The sequence below is a fragment of the Panthera uncia genome (assembly GCF_023721935.1).
Source record: "Panthera uncia isolate 11264 chromosome C1 unlocalized genomic scaffold, Puncia_PCG_1.0 HiC_scaffold_3, whole genome shotgun sequence".
Taxonomy (NCBI): domain Eukaryota; kingdom Metazoa; phylum Chordata; class Mammalia; order Carnivora; family Felidae; genus Panthera; species Panthera uncia.
The window spans coordinates 81,389,119-81,409,082 of NW_026057584.1; the positions used below are offsets into that span (position 1 = coordinate 81,389,119).

Sequence of the window (19,964 nt, forward strand, 5' to 3'; positions counted from 1 at the left end):
CATCAAGGTTACCCCAGTATCCACACGCTCAGTGTCAGGTACTCCTTCCCCCTGGGAAGCTTTCCAAATAGGATACAAACTCGTAGGACCACAGCAATGAGAGCCGCCTTAGGCTCTATGACTTTACCGTCTTCCCTCATAGCTCTAAAATTCTCTTGTTTCCAGAACTCTAGATAGAATATCCTGTATGAATATAACCTCCCCAGAAAATCCTCCCAGAAGAAAAGTGTGCAGAGATAGAAATCATTCTCTGAAAAGCATTTTACTGGAATTTCAAATGAAAAGCTACTGTATAACTTACAGCATGTTTCTGCCAATAATCTCTTAAAACAGGCCTCTTTTTTTTATGCACAACAACTTCCTGCATATCTTCAAGAGATGGATGCTGGCCAATTTCCTCCTCAAATGGCAACATGTATTCATCTACAGGTCCTGAAATGTAAAGAAAAAAAGTCATTTTAATTCAAATCTTCCTGACTTCCAAACTGGAACAAATTTTCTGAAACATACTCTGTATCACCTTTTCCCAACTGTTAACATGCTATAATGACAGGAGAGAAACAGACTCAACTACTGCCACAGTTTGACCCAAATGCTAATTTAGGAGAAATCAAAAACTCCGTGATTTGGCATGTAAACCTGCTAAGGATTCCGTAAAGGAGCTTTCTTATCTACCGAATGAGGAATGCCAATCTCCATATGTATATAGGACAAAGGGAACTTCCCTATCAATATTTGCAAATCAAGGCTATAATGTCCCTTTAAGGTACTTCTTACAATTCAAATCAGATGGGTAAACAGTGGCGCTTCCATTTCTGACAATTTGGGGCAATGTCTTGTGTAACAATCTTTACTCTGTGACACACCCTAACCGCCCCTTCCCCCCGCCCCACACTCTGCCTGCACAACTATGTACCTGAGAGTCACACCTCTTTGCCCTCAAAAGAGCTGCCAAGAATAGTTTTTAAAAAATCACAAACATACTCTCCAAATAGGGTTCCCAACCAGTCTTCAGAATGTGCCTTCACAGATGATTTATTCAACAAAATAAACGGTTCCTTTTAGGCATACTCAAATAGGAAAATGCAGTTACGAATTAATAATCTTATAAGCACTTATCCTAAATAGGAACTTCACATATGTCATTTACTTACATTTTACCTCTCTGCAGTGAAGGGAGCATTACCTCTATTTTACAGATAGGAAAGAAGCTCGGAAAAGTTCATGATTTACACAAGAGCATTCAGTGGTGGAGCTGGAATTTGAATCCATCTCTGCATGACTCCAAAGTCTGTGCTTTCAATCACTATACTACTGACCTGCCCTTGAAGGAAACCAGTCACTGAAGAGCAACTTCCTGTATAGACCTAAACCTTGTAACAGATACTCCTGGAGAGATACTCCTGGAGAGAAGAAGGCCGTCTAACATCTAACTCCACCCTGTCTATATGGAAGACTCCTCCCTCAATGCCTGGATGGCCCGTGTCTGCTTGAGCGCTTCCAATGCCTCAGAGTATTGGCATTCTAGAGGGTCTATTCCGCTCCTGCTACAGTCCACAGGTCAGCAGCACTGGCACCAACTAGTAGCTTGTAAGAAATGTAAATAGCAGGCTCCAGCCCAGACCTACTGAGTCAGAACATGAACTTTACCGGGAGTTCAGTACATATTAAAGTCTGAGAGTTGCTGATTTTAAAGTTTACAGCACTCACTTTAGCAGTGTTCACACCATCCCCTCCTGCCCCATTTCAGACTGAATCTGTAAGTATTTCATAGCACATGCAAAAGCATTTAAGAAGTGTCAGCATCTGCCCTTTTCATTTTTCATAAAAACTTCTCTGATAACCCTTCTACCCGGAAAAAAAGCATTTTTCATTCCTCTAAACTCCCATATCACTCCTTTACATTTCTCAGGTATTATATTCATCCAAAATAACTCACTGGATATGTACGTACTGAGCACGGAGCTGGACCGTTCACACTTACCTTACTCTAGAGTTAATTGTCCAGGGTATATTTTATCCCCGTAATTAGACTGAACATTACTTAAGGGCAGGGCCTTGTACATCCCCCATAACACCATATCTAATGGTTTGATTTGGAGAGTTCATATTATTAAAGTTCTTATGAAATATATTTTCCTAGAGTATCTGCCATCCAACCTACTTCTGCTTCTATAAATGCACATAATAAACATACCTCCTCTTCCACTTTGAGCCAAACTACACTGAACGTTCAAGCTTACTCTTCCTTGCATAGAACTTCTAAGCTAGAATTATATCCAAATTGCTTCAAACTTTCTTAGGTCTGGATCAACTCCCATGCCAAACCCATGATCTTAAAAGAATGAATGGCTGTCCATTCCTGAGCACTCTACCAAGTTCCCCTTAAAAGCACAGTACCCCAGTGGCACCTGGGTGGCTCAGTCGGTTAAGCATCCAACTTTGGCTCAGGTCATGATCTTACAGTCTGTGGGTTTGAGCCCCACGTCAGGCTCTGTGCTGACAGCTCAGCACCTGGAGCCTGCTTCGGATTTTGTGTCTCCCCCTCTCTCTGCCTCTTCCCTGCTCCCACTCTGTCTCTCAAAAATGAATAAACGTTTAAAAATAATTAAAAAAAAACGCAGTACCCCAAATCAAATTTCATGTACCAGAGGTAGTCTGTCCTACACTGAGAAACCATTAAAGTACTCGGAAAATATTCTTACAAACACAGGTTAAGTTGGTTTAAGTACTCTACAGTTTCTTCTATGGTCTTTCACAATCTGCAGGAAGTTTTTAGGTAATTATAAATTTAAAAAGATCAAGCTAATTTACATTTGTCAAGATGTTTGCCTTGTATCTGCACAACCAAAAGAAAGTGCTGTAACACAATTCAAGAGAATAGAGGCCTTATGAGAAGAACTAAGGACTAATTTTCTCACACCAGGAATATAGTATGCAAGTTTATAATCAATCAGTGCAAATATTTATAAGACTTGAACAAGGATTTAAATAACAAAAACAAAGAATAGGAATCCTGTAGAACCAGTGTGATAGAGAATGCAGCTGGTGTTCACAATAATGTCTACATCGGCTCAGACTTTCGATGCTTTTAGGAGGCAGGATTTAACCTATGGTATATCCAAAGGCATGCTCAATTCTGTCATGGAGGACAGACTGTAAATTCCATCTGGTTAGGTATATTTTGGGCATCATGGGAGTGATGAACAGACTCAGCTGTGAGTGACTTGGGACGGAAAATCCCCCAGCTCTTCTTCATCCATCTTCTCTTGCCATGAAACTTGACTTTGGAACCTGAGGGCAGGCAGGACCTGCAGGACCTACAAAAGTAGCAGCCCTGTCCCTACATCTGGATCAGAGTTTCAAATCTAGGTTTCACCATGTACCACCTTGAAGCTAAAACTGACAATCCGCTTAATTTCTACTTAAAATTTGAGACTCAAATTGTTCACTGGTAAAACTAAGATAATAACTACCTCCAAAGTCGTTTTAGGAAATAAGCTAGACGTATGTGAAGTGCCCGGCAAAACACCTGGCAATGGTAAAGATCAATACATATCAATCAATACCTTCCCTCTCCAGCCTGCCCTCATCCCCTGCCTCCTGAATTCTCTTTAAGCTACTGGAGACCTGTAGTCTACCTAAAAAAAAATTTTGTACTTTAACATAATACCTTTGAGTGTAATCATCCCTTTTCGTACATGTGTAGTAGGCAGTAGGCATATCTTTTTAAAAAATATTTTTTCCCTTACCATCTGCAGCAGTACAGCGAGAAGCCAGTTCCCACAGGACTAATCCCATGGCGTACATATCTATCCTCAAAAATGCATCCCTTTGGAAGTTTATAGCACCCTCTAATACCTCTGGAGCCATATACCTCCGGGTACCAACCTGAAAAAGATGTTGAAAGCAAACAGTACTTATTCATTAACTTTATGAACTAGTATTTTATGATTCTGTAAAAAGAAACAAAACCAAGCATGGTCTGCTATCAGGTAACTAAATTATGACCACCAGACTACAGAGTCCAGCAGAATTTTATTCCGTTTCAAGTAGTAACAGCCAAGACACTGGAAGTGGGAAGTTTCCATCAGTAGGGATTGCTTTAACAGTACCATGCAGCTCTTAAAAAACGTGGGGGTAAACCTGGACTGATAAGGAAAGATTCCCAAAAACACTGTACAGCAAGGAACAAAACAGTATATATGCTAAGATCCTTTCTGGGTATACTTAATAAATACATCAGGAGACATGCTGGGTGTTGGCTTAGAATTTTTCCCCCTTCTGGAAGTAATCACAAAAACACTGGTGGTTTTGTTGGAGACGAGGACAAGAAAAACTACTTTTCAGTTGCCCTTCTGATTCCTGTTTGAAATGTGTCTAAAAAAAATACTCCTTTTTGAGGGTTTCTCTTTCTCTGTTAAAAAAAAAAAAATAGTATATAACAAAAAGAATTAGCCAAGTAAAGGATGGATAAACTTTTTAAAGTTCTATTTCTATAAAGTCTATAATATTTATTTATTCATGAATTCTGTCTTGGCATTCTTTATTTATATCTGTCCCTAACAATTTGGTATTTCTTAGTAATGTAACTATGGTTACCAAGCTACTATAGCTTGCTTTGGTTGACAGTATTCATATATGAACGCTTAAAAATTTTATAAGATAGCTGGGTGGATCACAATCTAATTGAGTTTTTGTAGATTTAGGGAGTAGCCCAGATAATGGGTTCCAAAAAGCTCTATCCTTAGGTGACTGATCTCTAGACTAGAAGTTAGATGATTATCTGCAAATACACATATAATTGAAGTGTTTAAAAAAAAAAAAAAAAAGGAATAGATCACTAAGACTCCCAAGTTCAGGTTTTTAATTCATTTAATAAGAGAATGTTTTAAAGAAAGAAAAAAAATAGCAGCTCTGTTTTGCTACTCTGAGTAACTAATTGTACTAGGAGCAAGCATTTCTGAACACCTCCTAAAGATAAATGTATGCCATCCAAAGTAGTTTTCTTATAAAATGACAACTACCTTCAAGCATAAAATGTCCTCTTTTATAAATTAATAAGATAAAAATCTTATTTTTCTCCAGCATTCTTTGCAGTATATAAAATGTACAATAAAGTGTATTTCGAAATTTTCTGGTCCATGAAATATAAAGTCAAGGGAACCACTTATGTAATTATTTTTCCTTCTCATGTAAACCAGTTGAGAGGGCAGTAAAAAAAGGAGGGGAGGGTTATGAGATGCCAGAGGATTAAAGTATTTCCCAATTTCAGTTTTATGATAATCACACTATCAGCTCAGACGTTTGTCCCTAGGCCTCCTGCACAATCTCCCATCTCTGTAATCTACTCCACAAGACTGCCTTCTTTCAAACACATCTGGTGTCAACTTTTCGAGAACTATGACTGCTGACCACTGCTCTAAACTAGATTCTTATATCATTATTCAATATTGTCAAAATTTGTTATGCGATGATTCTTTAATAACTATTCTTGGAGGACAATATACTAGGAAAAATGAAAGCTGAGTATTCGATTACCAAATTATTTCCATGATTTGAAAGATGAAGAGATAATCATACCAACTTGGTAAGGAAATGTCACCTTTCAGGTTAAACTGGTCTTCTTAACAAAAAGGTGATCTTTTGGAGTGAAAGCACCTTTACTAACCTTACAGTTTCTGAGGATAAATGTATGGATAATGTTACTTTCCTATTTGGCTCTCTTAAAGATTCCTGTTGTTGACAGCTCTTTGTACAAGATCCTGACTAGACAGGCTCATTGCACAGGGCTTTATAAGTGCTTTGAACTCTGGAGAGAATTCAGAGAAAAGCTAAGAAGTAATGAAGCACTAAAGACCAAGAAGCAAGAAACTATCATTATTGTCTGGAAAAAAAAACAGATAATAGATACACAGTAGCATGAATAGTGACTGATTATTCTGCCATTCCTCTTAGGATGATGAAGGAGTTAACAAATTAAAACTACTGAGTTAATACTAAGAACTCCCTAAGAATTAGATCTATTTAAATGTGCTGGATTCTAACTTGATTTGTTTTAAAAACAGAATCCCATGACATATGTGTCTAAATTGTTTTATGAATGGATCTAAACCACTGGAGCTCCTAACAGTCTTTCACCACATGAAAATGTCTTCCTCAGCAAATTTAACATATTACTTTCTTTAAGAGAGTCATTCTGTATTAGATGCTGAAATAATAACCATCACAATAATTTTAGAACAATTCAATCCAGATATGCCATTCGAAGAAAATATGGGACAAGATTATTCTTTCTTACAGGTTATAGTTATCATCCTTACCTGTCCATGGGTATCACCAGCAGACTTGCCAGCCTCAAATTTTAACGCCAACCCAAAGTCTGCAATGCAAGCTGTCAGGTTGTTTTTCAACAGCACATTTTTACTTTTGATGTCCCTTGCAAATAAAAAGACAAAGTATTCAAATTAATTTTAAACAAGTTATTTCTTAAAAATTTTCATTGAAAGGGAGAAAGGAGTGTATACTATAGAAGTCTGATACACAGAAAAAAGGAGAGGGAGAAAAACCTTAAGCAAATTCCCCCTATACCATGAAGTACACAAGTAGAGTGACAAACTCATTTTTCATAACATGGACAGTAAGGAACTTTCTCCATGAAGTAGTTTTTTAAAGAGCTGCTATTCTAAAAATACTGTCTAGGTCATTCCTTCCTACCTACCTACCAAACATAAAATTGTTTTTTGAGGTAATAAGAATATTTCAGAGTTTATAGTTGGAGAAACTCCCACTGAAACTGAAATTTAAGACACCAAACAAAGAATATTCAAACAAAATGAACTGGCCTATTGGTACAGGCCTACATGTTAGAATGGTCCCTTAGCGGTTCTTATATTCATAAGCTTTGTTGTAGAAAAAAGCATCTCTAAGAATATGTAACATCTCTAAGAATGTGTAACAGAAATTTTTCACCGTAAACATAAACAGCTCCAGCTAGATCCTGGTGTTCTGAAGACTAACCATTTTAAAACCATCAGGTATCTTCTTCTACACACTAGCTTCAAAGATTCATCCTAGAGATTACTATACTCTAGCTAAATACATCTATGCCATGAGCAGTGGTTAAATTTATGTGCCCAGACACAGAACGAACAGTGGAACACAGGAGGCAGCAGGTACACACCCATGAATGCTATAAAAACCAATCAGTTTTCACCTCAGAAGATTTTTTGGAACCTTACTCCTAATAATCTTTGGGGATGCCAAAGAATGAATTCCCTATAGGTCTAGGTGAGGTAAGCAAAAACCCAGGAAGAGACCGACTATATGCAGGAAGGTGAGAAAAAAGGGGAGCTCTTTCTGAGGTGGAAGTTATTCAAGATTTGCAAAATCAGAAGCTATGCTAGAGTTGAATTAAAAGAAATGCCTCCCAGGAACCCAAAACACCCAACTGTTGGCCCTCAGCTAAGTATCTGTTAAATGAATCGGTTCATAACTACTTTTAAAGCAAATCTTTTTTGTTTCATTGAAGTATAGTGGACATGCAACGTTACATTAGCTCCAAGCGTATCACACAGTGATTCAGGAAATCTATACATTCTGCTGTGCTCACCACAGTGCAGCTACCATGTGTCACCTACAACACCACTGATTATATTCCCTATGTTGTACCTTTTAACGCCATGACTTATTCCTTCCATAACTGGAAGCTTCTTGCCCATTCCCCTTCACCCATTTTGCCCATACCCCCCACCTCCCCTCCCCTCTGGCAACCATCAGTTTGTTCTCTGTATTTTTGGGTCTTTTTCCAAAGCAACTATCTTTAAATTGAATACAAGAAGACAAACTGATCCCATGTTTAAAGGAACTAACATTTTCCCTCTTGAAGGTATGACAATCGTTGGGTCCAACTACTATTGCTTCACTGATGAAGGCAATTGACTAAACCCAGTTATCCAAATGATGCCTCCTTCTACCTCAGCTCAGGTAACGATCACATAGTCATTACAAACATAAGAAAAAAAGGTAACTCAAATTCTCTCCATAATTATATCTAATAATTATCCTTGAAATAAATCATGTTTTGAGGCAAAACAAATTTCTTCCTTTGTGATAGATAAAATACATTTTCAATGTTATCCATGCTTTCAGAAATGAGACAAAACTTTGTAAGTCAATAATTAAATTTTGCTAATGATATTAATATATACATTATCCAAAATACTTCCTAGCCAATCTCAAAGCCAATGTGAAAAAGAAATGAAAATCAAGTGCCTCCTATAGCATGGTTGGAGAATTAGGGGGAAAATAAATTTTCCACAGGATTATTAAAAATTTAAATAATAAATATTGACTTATTTGGGAAAACAGTATAAGTTTTAGCTCTACCTGTGAGATATGGCAGGTTTGTGGCCATCTTTTAGGCCAGGTATATCCTCATGTAAGTATGCCAATCCTCTTGCCATGGTTTCTGCAATATGACACAATTCGTTCCAAGAGACCACATTAGCCTTTAGAAAGTCTGACAGTGAACCCTAAAGAAAAGGGGGGGGGGGGGGGGGGGAAAAACAACTTATGCTCTTGATAAAAGTCATATGACATGGAGACTTTAAGAAATGATAGGAGGCAACATATCTTTACTTTTAGCGAATATTAACATTTAAAAATCCATTTTTCTGGAATGGTTCAAGTTTCCTCTTAGTAAACATTTGAGTAGGAAGGAATACCCCTAACCTTTAAAGTTTTGCTACAAGACACAGTCGACTTCCTCCTATTTAGAAGGCAGGAGTTTAAAAAAAAAAAAAAAAAAAAAAAAGACTATTTGAAAATTTAAGTTCGAGAAATATTTAAAAAGTTAAAATATACAGACTACAGAGACGTTACACCATAGGACTGGGAAACCCAAAATTAAGACCAATAAACTATGCCAGAATCTTCCTCTAAAGATTATTGCCATCCTTTTGGTCAAGAATTTAGGGAAGTATAAGAGCCACTTATATCTGACAGTGACGAAACTGACTGCCAAGGAGAACACAATTTCCTATTTCATTAAAATGTACTTTCACACTAAATCTGAAAGTAGAAAAATTGAGGAAAAATAGCAGGTATGTTTTAGTGATAACTACTCTACAAATCAGTGACAGAACAAAGATCATCAGATAAATCTCCTGCCTCTATTTTTCTCACAGGCTACACTGATTAAAGATTTTTAAGAAACAAAATTCAAGCTAAAAAATGGTCCGTGTAATAAAAATGGATCACGTATGGTAAATGAAAATTACTAAGCACTCGCTACACTGAAATAATTATTTGTGAGAGAGGTATAAAACTGCAGCACGAGAAATAAGGGACAGAAGACTGGTATTATATAAGTAAGAGGGTTAGGTGAAAAAGTTGCCATCTTTGCTCTTATATTATTTTTTTTAAAAATTTGTAAATATTAACTGTCTATAATAACATACTGTTCCCAGAAAAATAAATCTGAGCGATTTGTGGCCAACATTAAGTAGGTAAGCCAACCCTGATCCAGAGTTAAAACGAAAAGTAGTTTTTACCTTTTCATGAAATGCTGTGATTAGCCAAAGGTCCACATCAACACTGGTGCCTCGTTTTTCTGCACCAATGAACTGTAATATGTTCTCATGTTTCATTCCAGGTAAACTATAAACTTCATATTCATTTTGCCATGACTGTTTGTCCTAGAGTTAAAAAGAAGGAATGGTAAGAATCCAAAGAACACAGGCAAATAAACCATATCTAAGAGATAACTGAAGAAGATTCTAAGGCAAAATTTAAAAATAAAGCTGTGTGTTAAAAGACTCTTTGATTTCATCTTATTTTTTCATAAAATAAATCTGACAATAAGGTAACAACTCCATCACAAATGCCTTCCCTGCCCCATTCCCTCAAACATTCTTTTTTGTGTTTCTTGCTTGTAAATATAGGAGTTAGCAGAAATGCCATACTTCTGTATCTAACGATGGTAATACATTCTGCTTACAATTTAGTACTGTAGTGTAATTTTATCATGGTATGAAGTTACTTGTGTTTATTCAGAATAATCTCTGTAAGATATGAATTTCAGGTAGAACGACTTCATCTCAACAGAGGACAATGTTTTTGTTCAAAGACTAACATTATATCAAACATTCTTAACAAAATGTTGAGAATACCCCACGAAGTCAATAGGAGAGCAATAGGGGATAAATAGGCAATACAATATTTTTAAATACTATATGCTCATTTGTGCCTGCAAGTGATCCATGCTTACTACATGTCTACTTATAAAGGATTAGTTTCTCTTCACAATGGAAGAATAATTAAAAGTTTGAGGCACCATAGCATAATGGTTAGGAACCCTCTGGATCCAAACTATGTTAAAAACCTTTGCCAAGTTACATCATCATTCAGTTACCTCATTAACAAAATGGAGACTATAGTGTCTGCCCACAGAGTTGTTGTATTATAGGTATACTGTATGTTTTATTCTATGTATGAGTACTGTATTGATACGTATTACAGAGTACACGTATGTGAAGCACCTCCACCTGACACAACAGAAGCACTCAATAAAATATTAGCTACTGTTATTCTTGCTGTTGTTACCTTTATGTTAATATCCGAAGGCCTTTCTCTAATTTTTTTTTAAGTTTATTTATTTTGAGAGAGCAGAGGAGAGGCAAAGACAGAGGGAGACAGAGGATCCCAAGCAGGCTCCACACTGTCAGTGCAGAGCCCAATGTGGGGCAAGAACCCACGAACCATGAGATCATGACCTGAACCAAAATCAAGAGTCGGATGCTCAACCGACTGAGCCACCCAGGCACCCCAGCCTTTCTCTCATTTTTAAGCTTCTTCCAACAATGAAAGAAGAACCCTGAATTTGTGAATATTAGCAGTACAGACTCAACTCTTCCTCTGAGAACCATAGTTTTAAAATATCTGCATTGCTACCAAAAAAAAAAAGGTAAAAAACTTCTTCACCAACTCTAACAGGCCTTAGAGGAGGCAAGAAAGATAAAAGATAGGTATATTAACTTGACTGTATAACTTTGGAATAAGGAAGATCTGTGAAGATACAGTGGTGGAGCCTGCATCACCAAACCCAACCAGGATTACAATACCACACATGGCATTAGCTAGAGGGGCGTATAAGCAAGAGACAAGGAAGAAGAAATCATCATAGATCGATACCACCAATGGAACAAAACAAAACATAAGAACAGCTCAGAGGTGCATTAGACCAGGGTTTTATGAGGTAAGCCCCCTTTAAAAGAAAAACAAGTCGGGGTGCCTGCGTGGCTCAGTCAGCTGAGTGTCCAACTTTAACTCGGGTCATGATCTCACAATTCATGAGTTTGAGCCCCGCATCTGGCTCACTGCTGTCAGTGCAGAGCCCGCTTCAGATCCTCCGTCCCCTTCTATTTCTGCCCCTCCCCTGGGTTCTTTCTCTCTCTCTCTTAAAAAAAAAAAAAATGATTAATAAATATTTTAAAAATTAAAAAAAGGGAAAGAAAAACAAGTCCACAGTAAACCAATTACTGGGCATCCTGATTCACTGCCTCTGATAATTCACCAAACAAAATGAATCAGTCTGGGTAATAATACCTCTAAATAACTCTAAAACAAGCATGCTATTCTATCATTCTTCTGTTTGTTTTCTGATAATGTCAATGGGATATTAAAAGTTATCCAATGAAATTATATTATTGGAATCCTCATCTTCATTTTGCACTTCTGTAGAATTTTTATTGGCAAAAGATCTCCTGTGTGTTCATTTATTGTATTTCCACCACTCCAAAGACTACTGTACAATTCCATGCTTCATATGAGAAGGCGGACAAAAGGGGTAACCATTTTCCTCAGTATCACAAAGAACCACCTTGAAATATATGGTTTGTATTTTCAGACTGTTTCTGAATTATACTAATCGAGCCAGGTGTATCTTTTAAAAAATATGTGCAGATCAGAAAAATACAATAACATACCTGTATTGGAAATATTTTCACAGCTACATATTCATTGAGCAACTGGGCTTTCCAAACACAACCAAATCTTCCCCTTGCTTTCACTTCTAATAACTGTAGTGGCTTCAAACCTAGTAACGGAGAAGGTGGGGGTGGTCCTGGGTCCTAAGATAAACAATAATGATAATATTAAAAAGCAGCACACAATACATATCAATTCTAAATATGAGAAAAAAGGGAGTATACTGAGGAATCAATTGACAGAAATGGTAAACACATACAAATGACATTAACTTCAGTCTTGCCAAAACTGATTTCTCAAGCATTACTAATTATTTATAGTGATCATAAGGCAAGCCACTTGAATCAAGAGTTTTCATAATAACATTCAGTGAATAACATTCACTACTGCTATCTAAGTACAGCAGGAGAAATATCAAATCATTTTTAGTCTCACTAATTTTCTGGACTAAGATTTTCTGTGACTTTTAGGATATTACTTAACAGTATTTCAATGGTTTCATCTAGTTGATACTTCATTAGAAGAGGAGGATTTTAAAAGTGCCAGCAACAGCAAGTTATGACTATGTCTCAAAGAAAAATACTCCTCAAAATCCACTACTTTCCCCAGTGACTGTTTATCTTTAATCTCAGAAATGCCCATAGTCCTTCTCAAACACACTGCAAATAAGTGTATCAAAGCACATAAGAGAAATATTTTGAATAGCCAAACTATTACGTTCATTCTGATTTTTCAACCTATTAACAATTCATCCCTTTGCTTACAATTACCAAATTGACCTGAAATAAAAATTATTAGTGTTCTGAGTCTGACTGGCAAAGAAAGTACAAATTATAATCCAGAAAATGAGTGGTCACTGTAGTAGATGTACAAGGTAAGTAAAACAAAAGAGAAGAGTACTGCTACAGGTAATTTAAAAAATGGAGGAAATACAGTATGTGAACAGGAGCACAACATTTATGAAACACAAGGGAATCCTCCCTATACAAACTCCTCACTAGAAGCCTCGTATCAGTTCAATATCTACAACTAAAACAAGATGTAGGAAGCCTTCAGAAAAGCTTCCAGAGCAAAGTAATAAAAATGTTTGAAAGGCTGCATAATGAGTATTGTAAGGAGGAACTAAAATTTCTGTGGCAACAGCAACAGACACTGTGACCCTGGATGGCATCTAAGTCGCTTGGAAAGAGTGTGCCATACCCTTATCCATGCAGCTCTCTTTCCCTTTCCTCTCAAGACAAAAATCTCTTCTAATGCCCTAAGACTGTCAGTGCTCCCTTTAGGTATTATTCAGCCTATTGGTGGCACTCAAGAATTTTAAAAGTTGACATCTACATTAGAAAGACCCTCAAAAAATAAAAACATTGCGAGGTATAAAAGAGGAAAAATGTGCAATTTCACTGTGGGCAATCTTTATAACATGGCTTGAGAATTCCTATTTTAAAATAGGAGGATAAACTAGAATACTTCCTGTAACTAATTTCAACCTCAAATGTTTATTTTTAAAATGTCTACAAAAGCTGCTTTTCCTTCACACATTGAAAAGATGAAAGGTTATACAGTAGAGCTAAAGAGTGTTGCGGTTTCACAGAGTGAGGAGTCTAGGAAGTCAGATACAAATCTTAGAGAAGTATGGCCCCCAAAGTTACGATTCTCAGTGGGAGAGGACAGAAGAATCTATGCAGAGGTTTTATCAAAACTAAACCTACCCTACCTCATTCCTTGACTGGTCACTTATAACTGTAATAAGAGATTCTACTGAAAAAGAGTATGTTATTTATGTGGATGTGGAGACAGGAGAAAAAAAGGTTGAAAACTACTCTTGCGGAGGCAAGAGAAACCACTCATGTTCAAAGTCCAAGAATTATTAGATAACTGCATAAACTAATTAATGTTAACAGAAAAATTTATGTTTGAAAAACTTTATAAGCATTTTTTTTAATGTTTATTTATTCTTGAGATAGAGGAAGAGACAGAGCATGAGCAGGGGAGGGGCAGAGTGAGAGAGGGACACAGAACCCGAAGCAAGCTCCAGGCTCTGAGCTGTCAGCACAGAGCCCGATGCAGGGCTTGAACTCAGGAGCTGTGAGATCATCACCTGAGCTGAAGTCGGATGCTTAACCGACTGAGCCAACCAGGTGCCCCTGAAAAACTTTAAAATTACTATAAAGTTAAAATCAATGATTTCCCCCCTTCTTTAGAAATAAGTCAGAAACGTCAAGTTGTCAAAGCAGGGATACCAAAAACTAAAGTATGCAGATAAGAGCTGAAAGGTGAAGAGGCAAAATAACGAGGTAAAGAATAGAATCGCTCTTTACTTAAACATTAAGATTTTGAATAACTTTAATATAAATTGATAATGTCTCTTGATAACATTCTATATTACCAATTCTGTTCTAAAGAGTACCAACCACACAGCTAGGATTTAGTCTATAAAACAGTATTTAGATGACTTAATCCACATCTCAAGAATATGTCAGCAGTTTAAAATAATACTAACCTTAATTTTAGGAAACATGCAAGAACTCTCAATGTCTATATTTAGGGGGAAAAGATCACTGATTATTTTCTAAGTGCAAAGATAAACTTCAAGGTTCCCATAAGTTTCCAAGGTTTTGTTTGGCAAGTTCTAAGCTACCATTATTTCAGTAAAGTATCTTAGGTCACTCTCCCAATGACATTACCATTCTATTCAGTATTATATCATAACAACCTGAAAACAGACTGTTGTCAAAATTACTTATAAATAAAAAGCTTAAATTTAAGAACACTGGCAAATTTTTAAAGGGTGAGGAAAAGGTCTACAAAAACACATTCCTATAAAATCTCAAAACTTTTAGAAATGATACATGTGTGTTTTTAAATAATATTCTATAATACTGAAAAGTTGAGACTCAAAATGAGCTAATGAAGTACAGCTAACTGAATAAAATATATAGTGCCAAATCAATATGCCTTTTTGTTTTAATGAAAAATTACTAGAATATTCTATGTCATACTTTTCAACTCTTCATTAAATTTATAAGACGCTTTAACTGTATCTCTAATATTTGGCTTTTATTTATCCTATCATCTAAGAATATCAGAAATTATTTTCAGTTTATGAGCATCATTATACTAATTTACCCACCAAAAGTCTATGCAGTTCACGCTTGAACAACATGGGTTTGAACTTCAGCGGTCCACTTATTAGGTTTCTTTTTTCTTCCAATAAATATAATGCAATGTATTTTCTCTTCCTTATGATTTTCTTAATAACATTTTTTTTGTCTCTAACTTACTTTATTGTAAGAATAAAGTAAGTATGTATACCAAACATACAACATACAAAATATATGTTAATCAACAGTTTGTGTTACCAGTCACAAAATTTAGTACTTTGATGGGGGTAAAAAGTTACATGCAGATTTGACCGTGTAGGGCGTCGGCACTCCCTTCACCCCGCATTGTTCAAGAGTCAACTGTACTTGATTCTAGGAATAAAGATTTATACCTTTAAAATATATCAACAACCCAAAGAGATAAATTCAGATTTAAACTTCATAATGACATCAACATTCTGATGTTATCCATAAAACATGTCTTCGCCCTGCTACACAGAAAACCACCTTTTAGGGAGCAATGGTAAGGTCTGCAGAATTCCTGAAAACTTGCCCTAAGTCTCTAGTTCTCTTGCAATAAATACCCATGCTACTTTGCACAGTTACGAAGACATGTATTAGAACATAGCTCTGATTACATCTCCTTTATCCATTTGTATATGAAAATTATACAATTCTGGCATCAGAAGACCTCATGTTGAGAAACAACAAATGGCAGTAGCTGAAAAAAAGTGCACCTACCCAAACACCACTACCCTCTAGAATTACTAAAATCAAGACTGGAATAAATTAGTACAAGTGAAGAGCTGCAAAGTAGTCTGTGATCATTTTCTTTATTCTGAGTTCTCAAGGGTGAGAAGGGTGAATTCTAATCTAAAATAAAGCCTCAATCTCTAGACAGCAAAAGATGAACTGGCTAGCCCATTTGCTACAGAGGCTAAAGATGCAAGAAACTATCTGAAAATACAGATTTCATGATAAAAGATAATGGGTTCAACCAGAAAGTCAGCTCCTGTTAAAAATGTGCATACGTGAACATTTAAGCTAGTGACATTTCTAGCCACTAGGGGTTAATGTCTACCCAACTAAAACCGTTGTTTCTACATTCCAACTTAGATAAGTATAAATGCTGGTAACGATTCCTTGAAAACCAAAACTATTACGGTGGCAAATCAATCATGTTTTTAATACTAAAAGTGGTAAAAAAAAAAATCATAACAAATTTATAAAGGATGCACAATAAAGCAACAACGACAACAAAAATCTAAAAACAAAATGTTCAGTATGCATCCACAAAAAGTTCCACAACCATAAAACAAACATCAATGCATCTTACCTCTATCATTATATGAAAGGCGTGCTTGTGAAGAAAAAACACAGGCAAAAGAAATTACGATTTATATCAAGAATGAAATGAAAAATGACACATCAGTTACAAAAGTGAAAGAAAGAGAATAATGATTTAGCTTTTTAAAATTGGCAATGATCCAATTTATCATATTTTTAAAATAAAAGTTGGGAACACTTTCCTTATAAACAGAGGAAAGTAATATCAAACAAACAAAAAACTTGGACATTACCTTTCAGATAAGGGGTATTATTATATACATGGTTCTGGTATGACCCCAAGTTACCTGATCCAATAAACTTCCAAGTCTTAAGTAATTGTTACTTGTTTTTCTAAGAAGTTCTAGAGTCTCAACTGGAAGAGTAAAATGAGCAATTTAATTGAGAAAATATCTTGGAATTGGCTTCTGGACACGAGAGGGCAGTATTGCCTTTAACAAAAACCAGGAGCAGCACAGGAGACATTTTTATGTAACTAGAAGTTGGTTCTCAGCCCACACTCCAACAGTTGTTTTACGAATCTCTAAAATCTATTTCCTGAACTGCTTCACTCCCCTTTTCATGGAAGACAGTAGAATCATAATAGAAAAATGTTCCTGATGTCTTTGTGTGTGCAACATAAACAATATACTAGGGTAAGAAAATAAGACCGAGGAAAAAATTTTAAAAATGAGATTTAAGTAGAACACAGTGACAGGCCAGGCCCACTGTTGACTACTTACTAGCCACGTAAGAGTGAAGAAGTCAAGTAGTGGTGGCCATGAGAACAAGTATCCATACATATTTTTTAGTCTGAGGACACTTAGATACTGACAAGACTTTTGAAAATAAGATTTTCATTTTCCCAGTCATCCTAATATAGTTAAGGGCCTAAATTTATAATTAAGAGAAATACTGTCACCAATGTAAAAATCCCCTCCTTCAAATCCCCTCCAATCGCTGAGTAAAACCGCCATTTCTAATATCTCTACAATATTTATACAGAGAACAGCACTGATTTGACAACTCATTTATCTGTACCAGCAGCTTAGTTTTTCTTCCTTCTTGATTTTTCTCCTATGATAATGGTTCAGGATTATTTATAATTCATCTAAAAGGCTTAGCTAATCCTACTATCACAACATCTTATCAGTACTCCAGAGTAAAATTCATCTCTTTGAAAGAAATACATGCCAAATGAATAACTAGACTTTAGCTTCCCAGGGCATAGGTATGTCTCAGGTTTTGTTTTACAGTGACTTGTAACAGGGATAATAAACCTACCACTGCAAGTAACACAGTGCAAGTATGTGCCATCCATGCATCTTACCAAAAAGTCTATCTTTGCCCAATATACTTCTCAATAAATGAACATGAGAATAAGTCCTAGAATGATCAAGCTAAACAAGAGATGCCAACAACAGGCCTCAATGTGTAAACTATGTTACAAAATAAAAGGGTCAAAACAGAATCCAAAAAAATTAAATCACTGAAATACATGGATAAAAAGCAACCAAGCCAAACAAACAAACACACAAAAAACAATCTGAATTCACAACACAGAAAATGAAACTTGACTATCATGCACTATAACTGGAGAGAACAGTAAAAAACAAATCAGCACATTAATGTCAAGTCATTAGGCTCCTGGATGCGAAAGAGACTTCGCTGCCTATTCCATAAGGGGGAAAGAAATTTAACTAAATTATATTGCCAAATATCAGAAAATAATGACTAGGACTTCTCCATTCACTCAACCAATCTTTACTGAGTGCCTACTTTGCGCCAGACACTGACTATCTGGCTTCTCGTGATGCTTACTACAGTGTGGGGAAGTAAGACTAATCAAAGATACCACACTAATGAATGCATAATTATGAAATAATTGCAATAAAAAGAAATTCAGTATCCTGAACACCTGTAAGGAGAAAACTGACTTACACTGGCAGGTTAAATAAGATTTTCCTGGGGAGAGGATCCTTGAAAAATGGAGTAAGTACTAGAGGGAGACAGATTAGGTAGGAAAATGGCATTGGGATACAATGACTCGTGCAACCAAATGGTTACTGGTTCTATTTACTGAGAACGAGGTTTGGAGAGATTATTTCCCTGAATGTTAACTACTTGGAAATATCTAATTGCTGATGTTTAGTAGGCAGTTAGATATACAGAACAGGAATACAAAGAAATCTTTCTAGATTATGGATTCTGGTTCATTTATATACTATAAACATATAGGACATATACTATGAATTTTATCTTATTTACTACTTAAATCATTCCAAGTTTGATATATTTTATGTGTGTGTGTATGTACATACACATATGTGTGTATATATACATATACATATATATATACACATACAGACACATACATACACATATATACATATATATATACATATATACATATATATATACACATATATATATGTATATATGTGTGTATATATATATATATCTAACGGAGATAACTCACTAAATATCTTCTTAGGACCTCAAGAAGAATTAAGGACCCCTCCTACCCCCTGCCCCCTACACAAAGTATTTGAAAACCAACCAATTCTGAATTTGTCTGATCTTAGTCATCTAATTATCTCATGCTGTAGGAAATGTTACAGTTGCTAATTTTAAAAAAGACTATTGCCAAGTAGATAGAAATAGAATATATAAAGAAATAATATAGTGTATGTATCAGAACAAATGTTTCTGAGCTAGGAAGACATTATACATTAACAGATTCAATAATATTGATACCGCCAAATGCACAGCCATCATTCTATCCAGTTAGATCTTCAAAATTCCACTGTGATGCACCAACTCCTACTTCCTCCAGTTTCTCTCAACTAACTTCTGAAAGCAAGGCAAAGGCAGACAGAGGTGGATGAGACAGGATTCTGAATAAGTTCCCTAAGGAGAAGGTAGCTCCTCAGGGTAGTTAGCAGGGGGGAGGTTAAAAGTCTGAAGAAACCAATCTCCTTCTGGCCACTGCTCAAAAGCATCAGGTTTATTATTAAGGATAGAAGAAATTTTTATTTATTTTAGCATTGGTATTCTTCAAGTAAAGCTGCAAAAAGGAAAAGGATCACTACATATTCTATAAATTATGGCGTGGTAAAATGGTTATGTTTACCTACAGGGTTATATGCACTTACTATAAAAGCTATTTTGACTTTATAAATATTCGTTGTTTATATTTTTTAATGTTTTTTTTTTTTTTTTTTGAAAGAGAGAGAGAGCATGAGTGGGGAAGGGCAGAGAGAGGGAGACACAGATTCCAAAGCAGGCTCCAGGCTCTGAGCCATCAGCACAGCGCCCGACGTGGGGCTCAAACCCATGAACCGTGAGATCAGGACCTGAGCCAAAGTTGGAAGCTTAACCAACTGAGCCACCCAGGCACCTCTCGTTGTTTATATTTTTATATAAACAGTAACTCAAAGGGTATACAAGGTTGTATCTGAGAAGGGAAGTGTTTTGGAGATGAAGGATACAAAAGGGACTTCAACTTTATCAATAATGTTTTATTTCAATTACGTTTTCCTAAAGATC

At 36.0% G+C, this 19,964-nt stretch overlaps 1 protein-coding gene across 1 annotated transcript in view; it reads right to left on the bottom strand.

Moving 5' to 3' along the window:
• The window catches only part of ACVR2A (activin A receptor type 2A), an 83,469-nt gene that overhangs the window by 4,263 nt on the left and 59,242 nt on the right, over positions 1-19,964 (bottom strand). Inside the window, exons 5-10 of the mRNA XM_049616147.1 lie at positions 11,988-12,131; positions 9,555-9,698; positions 8,389-8,534; positions 6,324-6,438; positions 3,753-3,891; positions 302-432 (exon numbers count right to left, since the gene is read on the bottom strand). Of these exons, the coding sequence (XP_049472104.1) occupies positions 302-432; positions 3,753-3,891; positions 6,324-6,438; positions 8,389-8,534; positions 9,555-9,698; positions 11,988-12,131 (819 nt within the window). The remainder of the gene's footprint in view (positions 1-301; positions 433-3,752; positions 3,892-6,323; positions 6,439-8,388; positions 8,535-9,554; positions 9,699-11,987; positions 12,132-19,964) is intronic.